At 35.5% G+C, this 21,477-nt stretch overlaps 1 protein-coding gene across 1 annotated transcript in view; it reads right to left on the bottom strand.

Moving 5' to 3' along the window:
• Window positions 1–1,307: 1,307 nt before the first annotated feature.
• The window catches only part of LOC306877589 (ephrin type-B receptor 5-like), a 58,513-nt gene continuing 38,343 nt past the window's right edge, over window positions 1,308–21,477 (bottom strand). The window contains exons 6-19 of the mRNA XM_079429438.1: window positions 19,856–20,011; window positions 16,569–16,840; window positions 15,193–15,274; window positions 14,202–14,326; window positions 12,073–12,235; window positions 11,168–11,282; window positions 11,008–11,063; window positions 10,503–10,619; window positions 10,110–10,357; window positions 8,539–8,757; window positions 8,262–8,411; window positions 4,515–4,699; window positions 4,281–4,436; window positions 1,308–3,181 (exon numbers count right to left, since the gene is read on the bottom strand). Of these exons, the coding sequence (XP_079285564.1) occupies window positions 3,076–3,181; window positions 4,281–4,436; window positions 4,515–4,699; window positions 8,262–8,411; window positions 8,539–8,757; window positions 10,110–10,357; window positions 10,503–10,619; window positions 11,008–11,063; window positions 11,168–11,282; window positions 12,073–12,235; window positions 14,202–14,326; window positions 15,193–15,274; window positions 16,569–16,840; window positions 19,856–20,011 (2,150 nt within the window). The 3' untranslated portion in view covers window positions 1,308–3,075. The remainder of the gene's footprint in view (window positions 3,182–4,280; window positions 4,437–4,514; window positions 4,700–8,261; window positions 8,412–8,538; window positions 8,758–10,109; window positions 10,358–10,502; window positions 10,620–11,007; window positions 11,064–11,167; window positions 11,283–12,072; window positions 12,236–14,201; window positions 14,327–15,192; window positions 15,275–16,568; window positions 16,841–19,855; window positions 20,012–21,477) is intronic.

Raw genomic sequence — 21,477 nt, 5'->3', positions numbered from 1 at the left:
TCAAACACCAGAGACCTAAAAACAAGGCCTAATTGTATGTTTACAACACAAAGAAGAAATTAGTGTTTTGGTTAACCAAGAGAACCATGTTGGTGGGGACATCAGTGAAACCTGATATATTTTCCATATCAACACTGAATGTATTCAATCGCAAAAGTTTTACATTTAGCTAAATGTTATTAAATAATGCAAAGGACTGGTTTCAGGTGAGTTTGGGTGGTGTGGAAGACAAATGATGGTTTTTGATGGTCAGGTAGGCTACATGAGTCATATATCGGTTGGTCAAAAGTGTTTTAAATGGTGTGTAAAGGGGATACTATCTATAGAATGTTAGTTGGACCGCATATCACTTTTCTCGTTTGGCTCTCAGCGAAGGCGGTAGCATTTTCTTCCCTCCCTCCCTCCCTACCCTTATCCCCCCTGCTTGCTCTCTCGTCTTGTCCTTGTCTAACACTGAAGAGACTCTCTCTGCACTATTCGACAAAACCGAAATTATGGATCTGATCAACTGGTCTCAACGCAATTGACACCATCTTCTCGACTAGAAGTTTGGGATCGGGAGAGCCCGGGTGTCCTGCTGGAACTTTTGCAGCTGGCTACACGATGGACGCATGGGAGAGGTGGCGGGTCGTGTGTCTGGCGGCTCTTTCCGTGGAGGACATTGAAGAATTCACAGTGTAGCACTTGTTTAGTGACCAAAACAAGTGGGTGTGCATGTTTTTTTTTGCCACATATAAGGGTAGTTGAGGCATAATATGTAATTCTTTAAATGTTTTTAAGTGCTGTGAATATATTTAGAAAATATTTTTACGTTTTAAGTTAATAATGTTTTTATAGAATATAAATTATTCTTTGATGAATAGAAAGTTTCATTTAGTTTAGTTGATACACACACACACACACACACACACACACACACACATATATATTTAATGTAGTCTTTCAAAATATATGCATGCATAATTAATATTATGCAAATTAGCAAAATGTTGTTTAAAACAACTTTAGATGGCATATTAACATGACACAGCAGAAAAAGCTGCATGTTTTAACTTTCATTTAAAATACTTATTTTGTGTACGTGTGGACTTTGTGTTTATGGCCCCTATCAGATCACAGATAATACCCTGATCTCATACTGAGAATCTCGTCCACTTGCAGGTAAAGCTGACACACACTGACATTATCTGATATGTGTCATGGTACTGACTCTGTGCTGTTCATGGGAAACAAGAAGGACATTTCAGCAACGTGATTAGACTTGTTTGTGGTTCAGGATCATGTTAACAAAAACAGTAGGCATCTTTAAACAAAATCATATATATTTTACAAATTTGGACAGTAGTGGAACAGTAGTGAACAACTGTACAATCAAACAGATTAAAATTTACATCCACATGATCATACACTCCCTTTTTACATTTTTTTTTACACAGAAATCCATTCACACTTTTTTCAGCAGCAACAAACAGTTTATCCATACTGTAAATCTGTCTCACACACACACACACACACACACACACACACTATACACAAGGAGCACATCTCGCTCTCTTTCACTTCACCCAGCAATTGTAATCACGTTTACTGTAACACCTATTTCACAATGCTCGTATATTACAGTGTGACTTTATGCTACATTGTTTTAGGGGTGAAATAGTCTTTTACAGGAACACCTGCTCGTGGACAGGACTAGGGTTGGTGGCGGGAAACTGGTTCACAGGTGAGATGATGGAACATCACAGGTTAGCAGTGAACTACTGTGGCCGCAGTGTAGCAATACTCGCAAAATGCAAAAACCATTCGTGTGTCTGAATAACTTGCTGTAAGTATTGTAGGATTCTACAATACTTTATACATCTGTACATAAAGCATACAGAGCAACATTATTTTTCTTTATGATAATTACTTATTTGGTTTTCCAGTAAAAATAACATCCATAAAACAAAATAAATCTACTCAAAAAGCATATTATGATTTTTTTTTCAATATGTCTTGGGAAAATATGACTTTTATACTGCTTGCACCATTGCCAAATAGTTTGGGGTTAGTAAGATTTTTGTTATTAAATTGATCAAAAGTGACACTAAACAAGAGATACTGAGAGACTACACTGCTGAAAAGTTAGGGGTCAGTAAGATTTTTTTTTTTTGAGAGAACTTGATGCATTTATAAAAGAAATGAATGCTTTTATAATCATTTTAAACTAATTCGTATATAGTATAAAAATGATATATCAAATAAATGTTCTTTTGAACTTTCTATAATGAATTCCAAAAACTAAAAATATCACAGTTTTCACAAAAATGTAATAACAACGATATGTTTCTTGATCACCAAATCAGCATAACAGAAAGATTTCTGATGTGACACCGAAGGATTGGCTGCTGAAAATTCAGCATTTGTTTTAAATTGTGATAATATTTTACAATATTACTGTTTTTCTGATCCTGGTGAGCAAAAGAGACAATTCTTTCAAAACATTTAAATCTCACTGACCCCAAACCTTTGTTCAGTAGTGTGTATTTTCTGAAAACAATATTAACACGTCCTTAAAACAAACTTGATAAGCTCTCAGCAAATTTGAGATATTTTTACTGGAAAGCAAAGCGTTTTTATGTGGGTTCAGTTTATCGATCAATATTAGTATTGTTTGGTTGTGTAATTAAAAATAAAACATCTAGTGCCCTTGACCACACGTGCCAACAAAGACATAACAGTCAGTTACCGTTCATATAAAGTCTCTGATTGTCCTTGCAACTGATTGTGAAGGAGCTTTCTTTTTGCGTTCTTAAGGCTCAAGTTCATACTGAAAGCCAGTAAGTAATGAACTGATGAGAAAGTGAGAGGTAGTGTAACACTGAAAGAGGGAGTAAGCGAAAGAAGAATATGGAAGACAACAGTTCAGCAGAGAAGGATGGGACAGATGGGCAAATAATTCATAATAAAAATCTTCTTTTTCACTCAAGGCTTTTTTGTCATCCTCATCTCTATTCCAGTGTTCTTGTGGGCTGCAACAGGCTGTGGACTAGATCTCCCAGCATGCACTGCTGTGTCAACACAATGTGGGAAGCATCAGACCTCCACATGTCCCTGAGTGAGGTGTGTCCTGAGCTGCTTAGCTGCATTTACGATCTTCCGCTGATGACCGAGCAGATTCACTCCTAGAGCCTGAACATCCCTGAGAGAAAAGCGATGCATTATATTCACATCACTCACAGAATTATGAAATAGTAAATTAATGTTTCTTAAACTGAAATAGATTTTTTTTGGATAGATCTTATTGGTTACCCTTATGTATAGATAACCAACAAGTAACCCAGACCTTTAGTCTTAAAATACAAGTAAAATCATATTTTGAATAATAAAAAGAAGACTCCTTACATTTTAAAACAAATCTAAATTTATGTTATATCTCTACATAGATCTATACACTACTGCTGAAAAGTTTGGGATCATTTATTTTATTTTAAAAGATTAATTTAATTCAGCAAGGATCAAAAGAGACAGTTATGATATTTATAACGTTACAGAAGATCTATTTCAAATAAATGCTGTTGATCTTTATAGTTAAGAACCCTAAAACATGTATCACAGGTTTCATAAAAATATTAGACAGCACAACAGTTTTCAACATTGATAATAAAAAGAAATGTTTCTTAAACATCAAATCAGCATATTAGAATGATTTCTGAAGGATCATGTGACACTAAAGACTAGAGTAGTGATATATATATAAAGATTTAATTAAAAAAATATATAAACATAAAGAAATGCTGTTCTTTTTTAACTTTCTATTCAACCAAGAGTCCTGAAATCAGTTTTCACAAAACTTTAATAATGTTTTACAATATTACTCTTTATACTGTATTTCTGATCAAACAAATGCAGCCTTGGTGACCATAAGAGTCTTCTTGAGCTTTTGAAAAAGTTTATGTACTTGTTTACCAAAGAGACAGCAGAGTCAGGAATGAAATATGAGAAAAAGGAAGTCAAATTATTGAAGAAGTGTGAAAATATGATTTAAATCAGTGCATTTATAATGTATAAAATGCTAGCTGTGAAATAAGCCATGGCAAGGAAAAAATATTTTATTCCAAAAATATTACAATTGGCCATAAGAGAATGCTATTAAACACAAAACGTCATTTGAGATGTGGCACGAATGACACTGTACTAAGAATTTTTATTTCTTTTTTAAATAATTTACAAAAAAGAAATTCTTCTGTGATGTATGAATATGTTGGACAAACTAATATAAAAAGTGTGTTAGAACTTACTCCATTGTGAGCATGCTCACTCTTTCCAGACTGTGGTACTGCGCTCTCTCAAACGCATCCTTATACCGGTCCATCTTTAGAGCTGTCAGCCAATCACCGACTGTTGTCACTGTTGAGAGGTCAGTAGGGGTGGGGCTTAAGAGTGGCTGGGTGGGACTAAGAAAGAGGAGAATATTTTAAAAGATGAAACACAATATTACCTGTTAATATAAGGTGGTAACTTGACCAACTCACCGGCTGTGTTCGGCCTTCAGGGAGGCAGGGTGGCGTATGAGACGGTCAAGAGACGACAGAAGAGAATCAAAGCCTGGTCGGTCCTGTCTGTCGGCCTGCCAGCACTGCAGCATCAGAGAGTGAAGAGCTGGAGGACAACCGTTTGGAGCAGGTAAACGGTACTGATCCACCACTGCCTTCATCACCTACAGAAAGAAAGAGAGGATAAACACATTCTACAACCTTATACAGCCTGGTTTAATTAAGTCTTTGGTCACTGAAAGTCAAAGTCAAAAATACTGGACACCAATCATGCCAGAATGTTACTATGGTTACCATGCTGTCAGTCTTCACAATTTCGGTAGTGTTTCATGCTTTGCACACATGTGGAATGATAATTTAGAGGATTCGCTCCCGTATTTAAATACAGTTGTCACTCCTGCAATTTTATAGTGTGTATGTGGCCTTAGTGAAGTGTTTAATTGTATAAGACAAGATAAATACAAAAGAAGGGAGCTTTTTGGAGGAAAAGGGAACTGAAAAACATTGCGAACAGAGTTAGAAAAGAGGAATAAGATGGGAAAAAACATTTAGTAAGATGTTTGCACAATGCAAATGTTTTATATCATAATTGCGTCATTTACAGGATTTTAGTTAAAAAAATTTAAAATACTCTGCAAATCAAAGACTTAGTGCTGGGTGCTTGGTTCATGTCTTAGAGCTGTTTATTGAATCATATGGAGCCCTCTAAGGGACATGGTGATGGGAAAAATCACCATGGAAAAAATATTTTTCATATGTTTTGCATTCTCTCACAAAACTTTTGCGTTCCCTCGAGAAACTTTGCATTCCCTCGCAAAATTTTGCATTATATAACAGGTAATGAAGAATTGTATAAACTTGTTAAATCATATAAACCAACAACCTGAATTTTAGACCCTGTTCCATCTAAGCTCCTAAAAGAGGTGCTTCCAGAAGTAATAGATCCTCTTCTGAATATTATTAACTCATCATTGTCATTAGGATATGTCCCAAAAACCTTCAAACTGGCTGTTATTAAGCCTCTGATTAAAAAACCACAACTTGACCCCAAAGAATTAATTAATTACAGACCGATCTCGAATCTCCCTTTTCTGTCAAAGATATTAGAAAAAGTAGTATCATCACAACTATGTTCCTTCTTAGAGAAAAATTATATATGTGAGAATTTCCAGTCAGGTTTTAGACCATATCATAGTACTGAGACTGCTCACAAACGACCTGCTTTTATCTTCTGATCGTGGTTGTATCTCTCTATTAGTGCTACTGGATCTTAGCGCCGCGTTTGATACTATCAACCACAAAATTCTTTTAAATAGACTAGAAAATTATATTGGCATTAGGGAAAGTGCACTGGCATGGTTCAAATCGTACTTATCTGACCGCCATCAATTTGTGGCAGCAAATGAAGAGGTATCATACCAATCACTAGTGCAGTATGGAGTACCTCAAGGCTCAGTACTTGGTCTCTTACTTTTCACGCTTTACATGTTACCCTTGGGAGATATCATTAGGAAACATGGTGTTAGCTTTCACTGTTATTCTGATGATACCAGCTCTAAATTTCTTCGCGACCTGATGAAACTTACCAATTTGCAAAACTAACAGAATGTATAGTTGAGCAATTTCTTACTGCTAAATTCTGAAAAAAAACAGAGGTGTTAATTATTTCACCAAAAACTTTTGCATGTAATAACCTAGATCACTGTCTAATATGTCATGGCTTCTCTGTAAATTCTTCGTCATCAGTTAGGAACCTAGGCCTACTTTTTGATAGCAATCTTTCCTTCAAAAAACATGTTTCTAGCATTTGTAAAACTGCATTTCTCCATCTTAAAAATAAATCTAAATTACGACCTATGCTCTCAATGTCAAATGCAGAAACATTAATTCATGCGTTCATGACCTCGAGGCTGGATTATTGTAATGCTTTATTGGGTGGTGGCTCTGCATGTTTAATAAACAAGCTCCAGCTGGTTCAAAATGCAGCAGCTAGAGTTCTTACTAGAACCAGGAGGTATGACCACATTATCCCGGTTCTGTCAACACTGCAATGCCTCCCTATTAAACATTGTATACATTTTAAGATTGTGCTAATTACCTATAAGGCCCTGAATGGTTTGGCACCTCAGTATTTGCGTGAGCTCTTATCACACTATAATCTTTCATGTCAGCTGTGATCTCAAAACTCTGGCCATTTGATAATACCTAGAATATCAAAATCAACTGCGGGCGAGAGATCGTTTTCCTATTTAGCACCCAAACTCTGGAACAATCTACCTAACACTGTTCGGGAAGCAGACACACTCTGTCAGTTTAAATCTAGATTAAAGACCCATCTCTTTAACCTGTCTTACACATAATACATTATCGCATTTCTATAATTCAGATCCGTTAAAGGATTGTTAGGCTGCATTAATTAGGTCAACCGGAACCGGGAACACTTCCCAAAACACCCGATGTACTTGTTACATCGTTAGAAGAATGGCATCTACGCTAATATTAGTCTGTTTCTTTCTTATTCCGAGGTCACCGTAGCCACCCAGATCCAGACTTTATCCAGATCAAATGGTCACTCGGATCCAGTCCGTATCTAGATCAAATGGTGGATCAGCACCTAGACATGACCTCTACAGCCAGGACACCTTGATGGCCCCAGAGACTGATCCCTAGTGAAGACCCTGTCTCCAAAATGGCCATCGGGACAAGACCACAGGAACCAGATGAGTCCTTTACACAATCTGACTCTGCTTTAGCCTAGATTTAAATGACTGATTTTGTCTGGCCAGAGGAGAATGGCACTATTTCGACAAACCATTTCCCCGTCTAAATACTGTAAAGCTGATATAAAACCACCCAGCTTTATATCAAACCGATGTAAAGCTGCTTTGACACAATTTGCATTGTTAAAAGCGCTATACAAATAATATTGACTTGACTTGACTACAAGCTGTAAAGTAAACAGGAAGAGTTTGTCCGAACTCAATTGTTTTTTTTTTTTGTTCGAACTCAACTGGTTTTGCGAGGGAACGCAAAACATTTGAAAAATATATTTTCCTCCCACCCAAAATTTTTTCCACTCACCCCGAATTTTTCCCACCACCATGTCCCTTAAAGGGCTCCGTAGAATCATTAATTGAAATCCCTATGAAGAAAAAGAATTGGAAAAATACTTCCATATTCAAAGCAGCTGAAAAACTAGGCTTTTAATAGTCAACATGTGAACTCATTGAGGCCATTACATTATTAGCTGTCGGCTAGAAACTAAAAACTTTTAGAGAAAAACTTTTCTTAAAAAATACTGTAAAATCTGCTAAATGTCACACTCCCACAGTACTGCTGCAAACTTTAAATCTCAAGCAGTGATTTGCACACACACAAACACACACACTGTTTTTATTTTATTCTGGGGATATTCCATAGGTGTAATGGTTTTTATTCTGTATAAACACTTGATTCTATATGATTTATAAGCTGTTTTCGTCATGGGGACCAAAAAAATGTCTCCACAAAGTCAAAATGTACTGGTATTACTATATTTGGTCCTCATAATGTAGGGAATACCAGGTAAACACACAGACACACACACTGTACTATACTGTGTTTTATTTATGCAACTGCTTATGAAACATTCTAATAGCTCCCTCTAGTGTACATTTGGTTCATTTCACTGCTTTGTGACTGCATGGGAGGCAAAGCACTCGTGGATATACAATTTATAATGCTCACCTCTTGGTTGCTCATGTCCCAGTATGGACGTTCTCCATATGACATGACCTCCCACATGAGTATCCCAAAACTCCAGATGTCACTCGCTGAACTGAATTTACGATGCTGGAAAGCCTCAGGAGCTGTCCACCGCACAGGGATCTTACTGCCCTGAAAGACATAATTCAATCAAACTCAATGACAACACAAAAAAACTCAGAACTGAAAATGAAATGAATTTACATACAACTATTTAAATAGTGTTTTGTACATTTATAGAAATCTTTCCAAAACGCACCAGTGAAGCAGTGTAGGTGGGCATGTTGCGGTCCAGACCCCTCATTAAACGGGACAGGCCGAAGTCAGACACCTTACAAACCAGGTTTGAATTCACCAGAACGTTCCGGGCAGCAAGGTCACGATGGACAAAATTCCTCTCTGAAAGATAACGCATTCCAGCTCCTACACCTCTCACCATGCCTACCAGCTGCAACACGCTGAACTGATCCTCGTTTTCCTAAAAAAATATATATATATTATGAATATGCATTTTTAATTTAATGTATTTTTCATACACGTTTAATGTAAAACATCTTGTCATTTTAAATAATGTAATATTATGAAGAGAAAACAACATATTTTATTTATATAAATACAAATCATTTAATTTACATTCCTGTCATTTTGTCTTATTTAATAATATATTTTAATGATTTATTTATTTTTAAAAACTCTGTGATCATTTAATTTAACTTTTATTTTTATTTTACATTGTAATATTATTACATGATATATAACATAATACTAATACATCTCATCCTGAAAAATGCATTAGGGGGCTGTCAAACTCTGTGATAATTTAACTTAACTTTCATCTGGTCCTTTTCTAAATAATATTTTAGAATTTTACAATGATGTATAATACAATAATTTGTTTCATTTTAATTAATAAAAAATTAAATAGAATTAAATTTAACATCTTCCCATTCCAAGGCCATTTTCCATCAACTCTTTGATAATTTAACTTAACTTTCATTTTGTTATTTTTTTAAAACAATATGTGACCCTGGACTACAAAATAAGTGTCAGTGTTTTGAAACTGAGATTTCTACACCATCTGAAATCTGAATAAGAGTTTCTTCCCTCAGGCAATCCAGCTCATGAACATTTGAACTCTTAACGATAAACATGAAACACACAACACTATCATACATTTTTAATTTTTTTTATTTAACACACATACTTATTACATTTCAAATTTGCACCTAACATACTGAATTGTCTATTTTGCATATTGTCCTATTTTGCATATTGTCCATGTTGTATATTTGTACATTATTTTTTTATTATCTGTGTCCTGTCGCTGTCATTCTGTCGCACTGTGGAGCTACTGTCACTAAAACAAATTCCTCGTATGTGCAAACATACCTGGCAATAAAGCTAATTCTGATAAATAAGATTTTCATTGATGTATAGGACAATATTTGGCCGAGATACAACTATTTGACAATCCGGAATCTGAGGGTGCAAAAAAAAATCTAAATATTGAGGAAAATCACCTTTAAAGTTGCCCAAAAGTGGTCCTTAGCAATGCATATTACTAAACAAAAATTAAGTTTTGAGATATTTACAGTAGGGAATTTACTAAATATCTTCATGGAACATGATCTTTACTTAATATCCTAATGATTTTTGGCATAAAAGGAAAAATTTTGACCCATACAATGTATTTTTGGCTATTGCTACAAATATACCTGTGCTACTTAAGATTGGTTTTGTGGTCTAGAGTCACATATATGATAATATAATAATTTATTTCTTTTAAATAAATAATTTAATGGAATGTAACATCATGTAATTTGCTCTTACCCGGAGAAAGGCATCCAGGGGTCCATTCTCCATGAACTCTGTGATAATGCGTTCAGGAGGGGTGTGAGTGATCACACCTTCCAGTTTCAGTACATTGGGGTGGTCAAACTGGCCAAGGACTCCTGCCTCACTGAGAAACACATTCTTCTCACGCTCTGTCGCTCCCCAACGCAAAGTCTTAAGCGCAACCAGCACCTCTCTGCGACCTAGTGGCCTGTACCGGCCACGGGACACCTCCCCGAACTGAGCTAGAGAGAGAAATCCAATCATTAGATTGTTCTGAGGTTTAAAAAAAAATCCATAATGCTTGTTTTATCTGATTTATACACTTTGTATCAAGCTGTTGTTATCCTGCCTCTGCAAAATCAACAAACTTTCAATACTTGTACTAACCAGCACCAATGACCTCTTCGATCTTTAGGTGCGCAGGGTCGATTTCTCGTGCAAATTCTTTGACCGCCTCACTGGGGTCTTCATAAGTAGAGGGGTCCACGTAATATTTCACCCCACCTGAATGAACAACAACATCCATATTATGTTTAACCCACACAGACCATCTAATGACTGGTTCTGTCACAGACATGCTGCCAGGCGGCTCAAGTTTTCAAGTGGAATAAAGTAATACCACAAATATGTGCAGCACAGTCAGGACTACAAACATAAAAACTACTGACATGGCACATTTATCATCCTTTGTCAAAATAGCTAAATTCTCACAAACCCCTCCTAATTGTGGTGTAGACATAGTACTTTACTGAATCATAGCTATTATGTAATAGCAATAATTACAAAGTAGTCTGAATACAGCCCACTTTAGAAGATGAAGATAATGTACATGTAGTGACTGTTGGAGAAATGTACACAAGTATGCACTGCAGTTCACATATAAAACTCTCACCTCTGTTGCTGATGTATCTCTGAAGTCTGTTGCTATAAGGGCTTTCTCTCCTTTTTCTAGTGGGCAAAAAGGCAGAATAACAAAGACACAATAACAGTGATATTTTTATTATCTACATATATTGCGCAATAGCTGAGGTAAAGAATTTTGATGAACATACCTTCGAAACACAAACACAATGACGATTGCAATCACAACCAATAGAAACGCTGCTCCGCCCATTATCGATCCAATCATTAGAGGCAGGCGATTTTGAATCTGCTTTGACTGTTCCTCTACAAAGTGACAAAATGGCAATACCAAATTAAATTAAAGAAAAATCATAAATTAAAATATAAATATTATATGCACACACACACAACTGTTAAAAAAATTGAGATCGGTATGTTTTTTTGTTTTAAATAAGGATCACCATTTGATCAAAAATAACATCACATATGTTATATATGTTACACAGTATATGGTTGAATATGTGAAATATTGTTACAATTTCAAATGAAAGTTTTCTATTTGAAGACTTTACTGTCGATTTTGGCCAATTGAATGCAGCCTTGCTGAATTTAAGTAATAATTTCTTAAATAAATCAAAAAACCCACTGGCCCCATTTGAACAGTAGTGTCAAAATATCAAAATTTAATCTTAATTGATTTTAGAAATGACGAGTTGTTAATTGTTTGCATATGATAACATTAGGATGTTACGAAATTAGTTATTTTTGCCATGTGGATAGTTTAAGTCATAGAAGTTGGAAATCTCTCAATTATTGTATATTTACAAAAGCATTGGTCCTTTGCTTATGAACAAGTAGCATTTGATACTAAAGCATTATAAAGAGAAATCGCATCTCTTAGTATACCTAAAACTGCAAAATGAAAAGAAACAATGAACTCTAAAGAGCATAATCAGTAATTATCCTGTAAGGCAAAATTTATCGGAATGTAAAGCTTAAAGAGACCATTGTTCCTGAGACTACACTGTGAATTGAATAACATACGAATATGCTTTCATATGTGTTGGCTAGAACGCTAAACTATGTGTGACATGCTGTATTCTTGGCCCAGTACCCATTGCTAGAGTGCTGAAGTAAATGGTGTGGCTGTAGGGTCCGTATCCTCTCTCATTCCGGGCACGGATCTGGAAGGCGTAGATGGAGCCTGGAATCAGACCTCCAACTGTTACTGTGTTGGTTTCACTGAACACGCTCATAGCACTGTCCTCATCAGACCCCTGCCAGAGAGACAAAGCACCATCTATTTACACAATCATTACATAACTATTTATATTGATGTAAAGGGACAGTAATTTACTCACCCATAGTTTCCAGTGCTATTTCAGTATATTTAAATACTACTAGCTTTTTTTCATTTGATATTTTATTTAGGTTTTTGTTGTTGTGCTTTTGTCATTTTTATTACTATGTTTTTATATTTTTATTTAGAACATTATTATTTACTCACTCTCATGCCGTTTCCAGAGTTATTATTTATACACTATTATAGTACTTGTTTTCATTTTAATTTTAGTTTTCATTTGATAATGTGGTATCATTGTTGTTGTTGTTGTTATTATTATTATTTCTCTATTTAGCTATTTTTCTATTAGGTTCAATTTTTGTTTTATTAAAGTGCCCCTATAATGGATTTTTGAAAATGACCTTTCATGCAGTGTGTAAAACAGCTCTAAGTGAATGAAAACATCCTGCAAAGTTTTAAATCTGAAAGTGCACCGTGTATAAAGTTATTGTCTCTCAAAAGAAAGAGTCGACTCTGAATCATTGAAACGAGTCGTTTTTAAAACAACACGCAAAGGAGGGGTTTGGAATAATGAATCGTTAAATGAATCGTTTGGGAGTCGTTGAGCAAATAAGGTCAAACTAAATGCATATTATAAGACAATGAAATAATGTTTTGACCTTGCATGCATGTCAACCTGTTGTTGGGGACTCCCAAAACCAAAATATGAACCTTTCATTACCCATAATAAAGGCACTTTCATTTTAGTACTGGGTTTAATACAGGTTTTAGTTAGTTTCCATGGCAACTTAAAAAAGTTTTAGTTTAAGTTCCTTATCTAATATGTGTATTTCATTTCAGCTTTATTTCAATTAAAACAAAACAAAAAACTATTTTTAATACTATTTTAATAGTTTATTAGTTTGGGATAACAATAACATCATTGGTCATTTCAAACCCATATAACACAAAAGGATTGTACTGAACACACTTTTCCATGCAATTCTAAACGGATAGCTTACCCCAAATATTAAAAATATATCATCATTTACTAACCAGTATATCAGTTAAGGTGTTCGTTAAGTATTTTTTATATAGTATTTTTTTATATTTTAAGTTTTCATTTTCATTTTAGTTTACATTTTGGTAAATTTGTGCTTTTGTCATTTTATATGTCTATTTAGCTTGAGTTTAGTTTATTTAAGTTTTATCAATTGTAGTACTTAAACTTGCTTCAGTTACTTTTAAATGTAAGTGCACCTTAAGCTAAGTTTTTCATCTAATAATTCGATTTTATTTTAATTTTGCTTCATTGCCATTACCAAAAACAATGTTTAATAGTTTTAGCTTTAGTTAACAATAACAACACTGGTTGATTTTTAGGAATGTACTAATCACACTTTTCCATGAGTTTTTTGGGTGATCTATTCCCCCATTAAAAAAGTCATATATTTAAAATACATTTATTTCATGCTTAGTATAGTTCAAATCTATTAAAATATTTACTGACATATCGCTCGAGACGTACTGATATAAAAATCATAACTCAACTTTATTTGGAGTACTACTTGTGCACAATGCATTTCTTAATATTAATAGTAAATGTGTCACTATTGATAAGGATTTAATGATTTTTGAACAATGTTGGTCTTTAAATACAAGATTTTTAAAGTGCAACTGAAGTATACTTGCAATTTTTCCACTTTAGCAGGGTATTTTTATTAAGTACATAAATATGTATTTGTACATGTATTTGTAGTCTACTATTCCAAACACATTTCAGTATATTTATTTTTCTCCAGGGCCTTTAATACTGGGGTGTCAAACTCGGTGCATGGGGGGGCCATAGCCTCTAATTTAATTAAACACCTGAACCAGCTAATCAAGGTCTTCAGTACTACTTGAAATCTCAAGGTATCGACACCTCTGCTTTAATATTTTGCTTAAACAACAGTACTGACCTTGTCGTAGTACCGGAGCTGGTATTCCAGGATGTCACCGTTGGGCCGGTCCGGCTGAGGCCAGGACAGCGTGATGGAGTCGTGAACTCTGTTCAACTGGTGCAGCATGGGAACCTCAGAAGGCACTGTAATTGCATATGTAATTATAAGAGTGACCACATGGGGGGGGCTCATCACTTTATTATAAGCAGCTACTGTTCTACTGCTCTGAATGCTTTAGACATTCACCGCCATCCTCATAATAATTGCTTTTTATTTGTTAATAGCGATAATACACACGTGGATTGACGTATGTCCAAACAAGCTATTTGCATCACGCTTTGGTGCGTGTTTGACGGTTAGTTAGACATTGCTGAAACCTCATCCGTGTTAATGAGGTCATGAGTTAACCATTCTCCACTCCCTGCCTCTTGTGAAGCCCCCTGACCCCCTTAGCCTCAGCCCATGTCTCCATCTGTTAATCAGTCATGTGGAAGCACACGAATAGGTGACTCAATCCTGTTCAATCAGCAGCACCCATGTCTTAAATAATGGTAAAGTAATGTAAACTAGTCATATACAGCTCTGCAGAATCCATCTGAGCTTGAATTACTACTAAAGATAGAAGAGAGAGAGAGCGAGAGAGGGGGACGTCTGAATTGTGCCTTTTGTTTCCAAAGTTTCTGTGGGCTGCCACATTGATTATCCTCCCTCTATTCTTCATCTGTTTCCGTCTCTCTTGTTGCTTTCTTGACCATTATATGAAATGACAGCATATCGTGACCCAAAGCCACCTGGGTCCAGAGAGCAGATGAAGAAAATTTATGAACAGAAGAGAGAGAGAGAGAGAGATGGATGGAAAGACAGACCGTGGGGAGAGGAAGCGGAAAATCAGGGGTGGAGGACAACTAGACATAGTGACAGACACAGAAAGACACTGATACACTGAGCAAACAGTTTGGTGCACACACATACTGTGGATAGTCCCAGCATACATTTGCTTTTCTCGTACCTGATTGGCTGGTGGTGAAGTTGATGCTGGCGAACTGAGGTGGAAAAGGGCTCAGCGCTGACACTTCATTTATAGCTTGAACCTGTAAAACCATACAAAACTCATATTGCAGCTACGCTCTTCCATGCACATAAGCTGCATTAAGGCATAATCATGAACATTGTGTGGTGAATATTTTTGGGGGTAAGTTTATTTATGTAGGTCAATTTCTGTATAGGAACTTACACTGCCGTTCAAAATTTGGGGTTAATATGATGTTTCTGAAAATGTTTTTAAAGCTCACCAAGGCAGCATTTATTTGTTAAAAAATACAGTAATATCATGGAAAATAATAACAATTCAAAATAACAGTTTTCTATTTTAATATATGTTAAAATGTAATTTATGTGGTGGCAAAGCTGAATTTTCAGCAGTCATCATGCCAGGCTTCAGTGTCACGTGATCTTTCAGAAATCATTCTAATATGCTGATTTTGCTTAAGAAATATGTATTATTATTATTATTATTATTACTATCAATGTTGAAAACTGTTTTGTGGAAACAGTGATACATTTTTTTCAGCATTCTCTTAAAAGAACAGCATTTATGTGAAATAGAAATAGTCTGCGACCATGGAAAATACTTTATAGACACTTTTAATCAGTTTATCCTTGACGACTTAAAGTATTAACTGCTTTAAAAATGAAAGAAATTAAATCATTAAATTGTATTACTGACCCCAAACTTTAAGTTATTAAACATGTCTGCAATTTTTGAGAACAGAAAAAAATACATTTAATTGAATATTTTAAAAAACAATCATCAATTGCATAGAAAGTTGTCAAATCTAGATCTTGTAGTAAATGATAAATATATTAGTGCTGTCAATCAATTGGAAAAATTAACTAATTAATCACACATTTTTCTGTAATTAATCATGGTTAATTGCATATTAATATAATATATTTATGTAGTCATAATTTCATACTTAATCTCCAAATGAATGTAGAATCAACAATTTTTTAAAATATTTTAATTATGTTTAATGGCATCTTTTTACTAGTGGCCAATTGTTAATAAAGACCAGTATCACTGATAGCAATAAAGCTATTGGTGTCTCTATTAAATACATTTTCCCTCAATTCTAGCCATTAATTCTAGCCATTCAACATTAATGCACATGACGTGAATCTGACACAAATCCGATTTTCTCACAAATCTTACAGTCATTTATGCCGTAATGTTTGTGCATTTTTACACCACAAATGGTCATTTTGAAAAGATTTTTTGTGCTTTAGACAACTCAATGTGCTCAATGTGTAAATCCTGCTATTATATAATGTTATTCTACTAAGAGACTCTGGGTCTATATGAACAAAGTGCCTGTAAGTAAATACCTGTATGAGGTAGGTGACCCTAGTAAGCAGGTTTTTGAGCGTGACCCTTGTCTGCTTTAAGCCAGTTTGAGAAGGGGAAAAAGTGACAGTATCTCCACACCAGGAACACATGCTCGGTGGCGTGTTAGTGGCAGAGGGGCAGATTCGACAAACCACCCCGTACCACACTTCACTCCGTCCCCCCATGTTCGCAGGAGGTCTCCAGCGCAACGACACCCCGCCCTCTGAACTCTCATACTCCCATGACAGAGATGCCGGCGCTGATGGAGGGCCTGAGAAAGGAAACCTGAGGTTATTCATAAACACTGTCTGTGCTCACCAGCTCCTGAACCTTCTAATAATTAGCCTCTAGAAACTAGAATGGGAACAAAAATGTAACTTTGGAGGAATTTGGTTAATATATGGGTCATTGACAAATAAGTGCCAATGATAAAGAAATGGAAAGCCTTTTTTTTGGAAATGTCATTTGTATTCATGTCAGTTTCGTAAGTAAAAAAAGAAACTGGTTTTCAATAAAATGTTCAGTTTAATGACTCGTCAAGTAAACATCAAGTAAAATTAACCACATATTTTACATACACCTTGAATAGATCAGTGTACAGATCTTATCATTCATATGACATAATTTTATGTTTTTTTTTTTTGTTTTTTTTTTGCATGTTGGTCACATCAAATGTCTTGATTTGTCGGACAAGAAATTTAAAAAAATTAATAAGCAGTGAAACAGTTTGTTGTGATATTATTTTTCCAAGAAATAAGAAAAGATCATGCCACTACTACTTAAGGTATTCTTTTCAAAAATGTCATTCTTTCAATGAGACTATTTCTGATATCAGGACAACCATTTCTCCTAATATATATATTTTTTAAAATTTTATTTATATATTGTTCCATCACATCAAGGCTAAAAGTCACTTTCCAAAACTTCCCCCTCTCTGTTCCTCTCTGGTGGAGCCCAAACTGCTGAGACCATCATAACTTTAAAGTACCTGAAGACACACCTCTTTTGAAAACATTATCCACCCCACAGCCTTAAACCAATGCATTTACCAAAAAGAAAAAAAAGCCTCCTCTTCTCCAGCTTGCTTCATAATTTAGTTGTCAAATAAACTTGCCATTGTATATTAATACTGTTGGCTCCTTGACAAACTGCTTTTGTTACACTTTTGTAAGATGCATAAAAAGTTCTTCTAACTGCATAAAATTAAATGCAAGATTGTTCAACCTTTCAACCTTTTTCCTACAGAACATGACGCTTCGTATTAATTCATTTGCGTCACACTGTAAACAATCAGCAGAAGGTTTACTCTATGAACGCAATAAGCATTTTCAAAAACTGGGCACAATAAGGTGATATTCTTCTTCTTCAACAATCAACCATTAAAAGGAAAGTTAAAAATATAAAAGCATTGACAAATTACTTTCAACATACCACAAATAACCCCAAAAGCTATTTCCGTAAAAATATCATGCATAAATATCACTGTAGTAACATACAGTATATGTGACCCTGGACCACAAAACCAGCCTTAAGCCGTTGGGGTATATTTGAAGCAAAAACCAAAAATACATTGTATGGGTCAAAATGATCCATTTTTATTTTATGCCAAAAATCATTAGGATATTAAGTAAAGATCATGTTCCATGAAGATATTTTGTAAATTTCTTACCGTAAATATATAAAAATTTAATTTTTGATTAGTAATATGCATTGCTAAGAACTTCATTTGGACAACTTTAAAGGCGATTTTCTAAATATTTAGATTTTTTTGCACCCTCAGATTCCAGATTTTCAAATAGTTTTATCTCGGCCAAATATTGTCCTATTTATTCAGCTTTCAGATGATGTAGATTTCGAAAAATTGACACTTAAGACTGGTTTTGTGGTCCAGGGTCACATATATTATGTAACATGGATTGCCTTAATCGAACATGTTCATTAATATTAATAATGAGTGACAATATTTCAAAGTGATATCCATTCTTTTAACAGATAACAAATATTGTATTATCTGCTTTAGAAACATTCCAGTAAACACAGCTAACAGGGATTAAAACAGAATTACATTTTAAAGCACCCGCATGAAAACAAACCTGGAAAGAGACATGAGGATTTGGGCAGAAAAGTGAGAGACTCTTAGTGCATTCCAGTTAATTATTCATGGGATGTATGGTATATTAAATAGGAGGCAATTGGGGGGTAAATTAAAAATAGTACATGAAGGAAAATTCACAGCTCATTCAATAAAATTGAAAGATTATTTGAAAAGATTTGTTTCAGTCTTTTTGAGTTCCCAAACCGGAAGGGCCTCCCATAATTTAAAACGCAGTAGCCTTGCTAGGAAAAAGGTGGATAATTACCACCACAAAATCCTCTCAGTTCTACCTTTAGGGGAACAAAAGCCTGTCATTGTTTAAAAATAAAGGTTCTTTATTGGCATCGATGGTTCAATGAAGAACCTCAAACATCCATGGAACCTTTCAAATGCAGAAAAGGTTCTTTATAGTGGAAAAAGGTTCTTTAGATTTCTAAAATGTTCTTCAAAATGGTTCATTTAAGAACTGTTCACTCAAAGGTTCTTTGGGGAACAAAAAACACCCTTTTGGAGACTTTTTTAAAGAGTGTGGGGCAGTGCCATGAAACAGGAAATCTTTGTACCTTTTTTTGTATTTTAACCCATAAAAGACTCACAGTAGTTCATTAAGGGTACATATTGCTACTTTAAGGTACTAATATGCACCTTTTTGGGCAAAATAAGGTGCAAAGTTGCCCCTTTAAAACTCAAGACACACTGCATGATTTTCGGCTGTCCCAGATGAAAGATTGGCTTCGTGAAAAAATCGTGGCGATTTCTGTGATCGTGGCTTCTAATCTGTGGTCCTGTGTCGTACAGTGAGAGAAGTTCCCTTCCTCTTTCGCCACTTCCACTTTTTCTCAGCACACATAAAAACTACAACTGCTACTGCAACTTTTTGTTTACCACTAGCACATGGTAATGACGTTTAATTATTCTATAGTAACGTGCATTGTAGCATACAAGCCAATAGTCATCATCGTACAGTCTACATGCATGTCGTACCCAAGTTTATTAGGTCCATGTCACACAGTGTGACATGCAAGTGATCTTATAGGATTGATAAATCATGCATTGTGTCTCGGGCTTAAGGGTACCATCCCAATGAAACGCTGTTGCCTAACGAAGTTTGCACATTTTTATGCTAGTATGTTTACAATGATTGTTTATCCTTTGTCTTATCTTCTTACATATAGCTAGTTGTGCTCTTACTTGTGCAGGCGGTGGTGTTGGCATCGGTGGGTGCGCGGTAGTAGCCACTCCGACACTCGCAAAGTTTAGACCCTTCTGAACTGGTTCTGCTGTTAGCTGGGCACTCTGTGCACGAAGCTGAGCCGGCCACTGGTTTATAGGACCCGATTGAGCACGCTATTGAAAAGAGAGAAAAGAAAAACAGTATAATTATGGCACAAGATGCACTCAAGCTGTTTGGAAAGTGTCAGATTCCCGCTTTGGAATTCTGTCAATTACACCAGGAATTGGATGCCGAGTACAGAAGGGCCATATAATGATCCAACTGGATGCAATGACTGGCAAATGAAACGTAAAGTGTTGCAAAGAGAATTGGAAAAACAATTAGTTTCAAACACACTCAATTAGTGGGTGCAAATTTAATAAGCAGGGTTTATTGTTCTCTCAGGCACTTGATTTGTTTAGACAGATCACCAAGAAAACACGGAGCAAAATATTGTCGCTCAGCTTGATTGTTGGTTTTCTGACAGGATGTAATTCAGTGAGAAATTGTAACATGCCACATGAAAAAGACATAGCAATTATATCATTGGGTGGCGAGTGATTCTGAAGAGCTTCAAATCTATGACCCTGAGACCTCTGATTGGATGTTAATGTTAAGAAACACTGCTTCATTGGACTGTTTGCAGTTGGATACACTCAGCAGCTGAGAAACACGTCAACCTTTCATTGGAGATCGATCGTGACCCAGCTTGAAGCTCAGCAATGACCTCCATCCTTCCAATTGTGTGGCCACAGAACAAACCACAACCAACACAATATGAGGTACATTGGGGAATCAATATGTTTGCATAACCCACACTGAAATGTCCAAATGAATCAGGCTTATCAAACAATATAACCGCTGAGTCACAGAAGAGCCTGTATTATGACACTTGTGACAGGAACGCTGTGATTTGTTGAAGTGCTTTGTCACATAAACCCTGTGACACTATAACGCTTTAAAATAATTACGGTTGATAGAGTTAAGAGTTTCTGTTTCATTCTTGTCAACCTTGAAGTTCTCACAAGTCCTCTGCCCTCAAGTGAATAGACAGGTCAGGCACGTATAACACATTTAAAGCACTTCAAAGGGAGACAGAGAGAGATGGGAAGAAAGAGATTTCAGCTTGAAGAAAGCTAAAAGGATTTTTATGTTCTCGCTTGTCTGTCAGATTTGATATTCTCTCCTAAACACTACTGTGAGAAGTGAGAAAGAACGAATGAAAGATGGGCGTCGTGAGAGAAAAGAAAGAGAGCGTTGTCCATCTATCTTTCATGTGGTTGGATTATATTATCCAATGTAGCTGTGACAAAAGACATGTTTTAGCTACAAAACGTCCTCACTCCTCAGGCATCTCCTACACCTTTCAACATTTCTCTTTCTCCTATTCACACTCCACGTTCACCCGCTTATCAGCCAATCGCTTTCTCATTTCCTTCTCAGCCACTATTTAGCCACAAGGCATCTAGTTTCCTCATATAAAAATAATTTAACACATTTATGGCCATTATTAACTGGCCCAGATTTCTTATCAATTAATGAGATTGCATCAATTTGATACATTTGTTGATCTGCAGAAGGCACAAAAGGTGTTTTCATG

The sequence above is a fragment of the Barbus barbus genome (genome assembly GCF_936440315.1).
Source record: "Barbus barbus genome assembly, chromosome: 12".
Lineage (NCBI taxonomy): Eukaryota > Metazoa > Chordata > Actinopteri > Cypriniformes > Cyprinidae > Barbus > Barbus barbus.
This window is presented reverse-complemented; position numbering and strand designations above follow the sequence as displayed.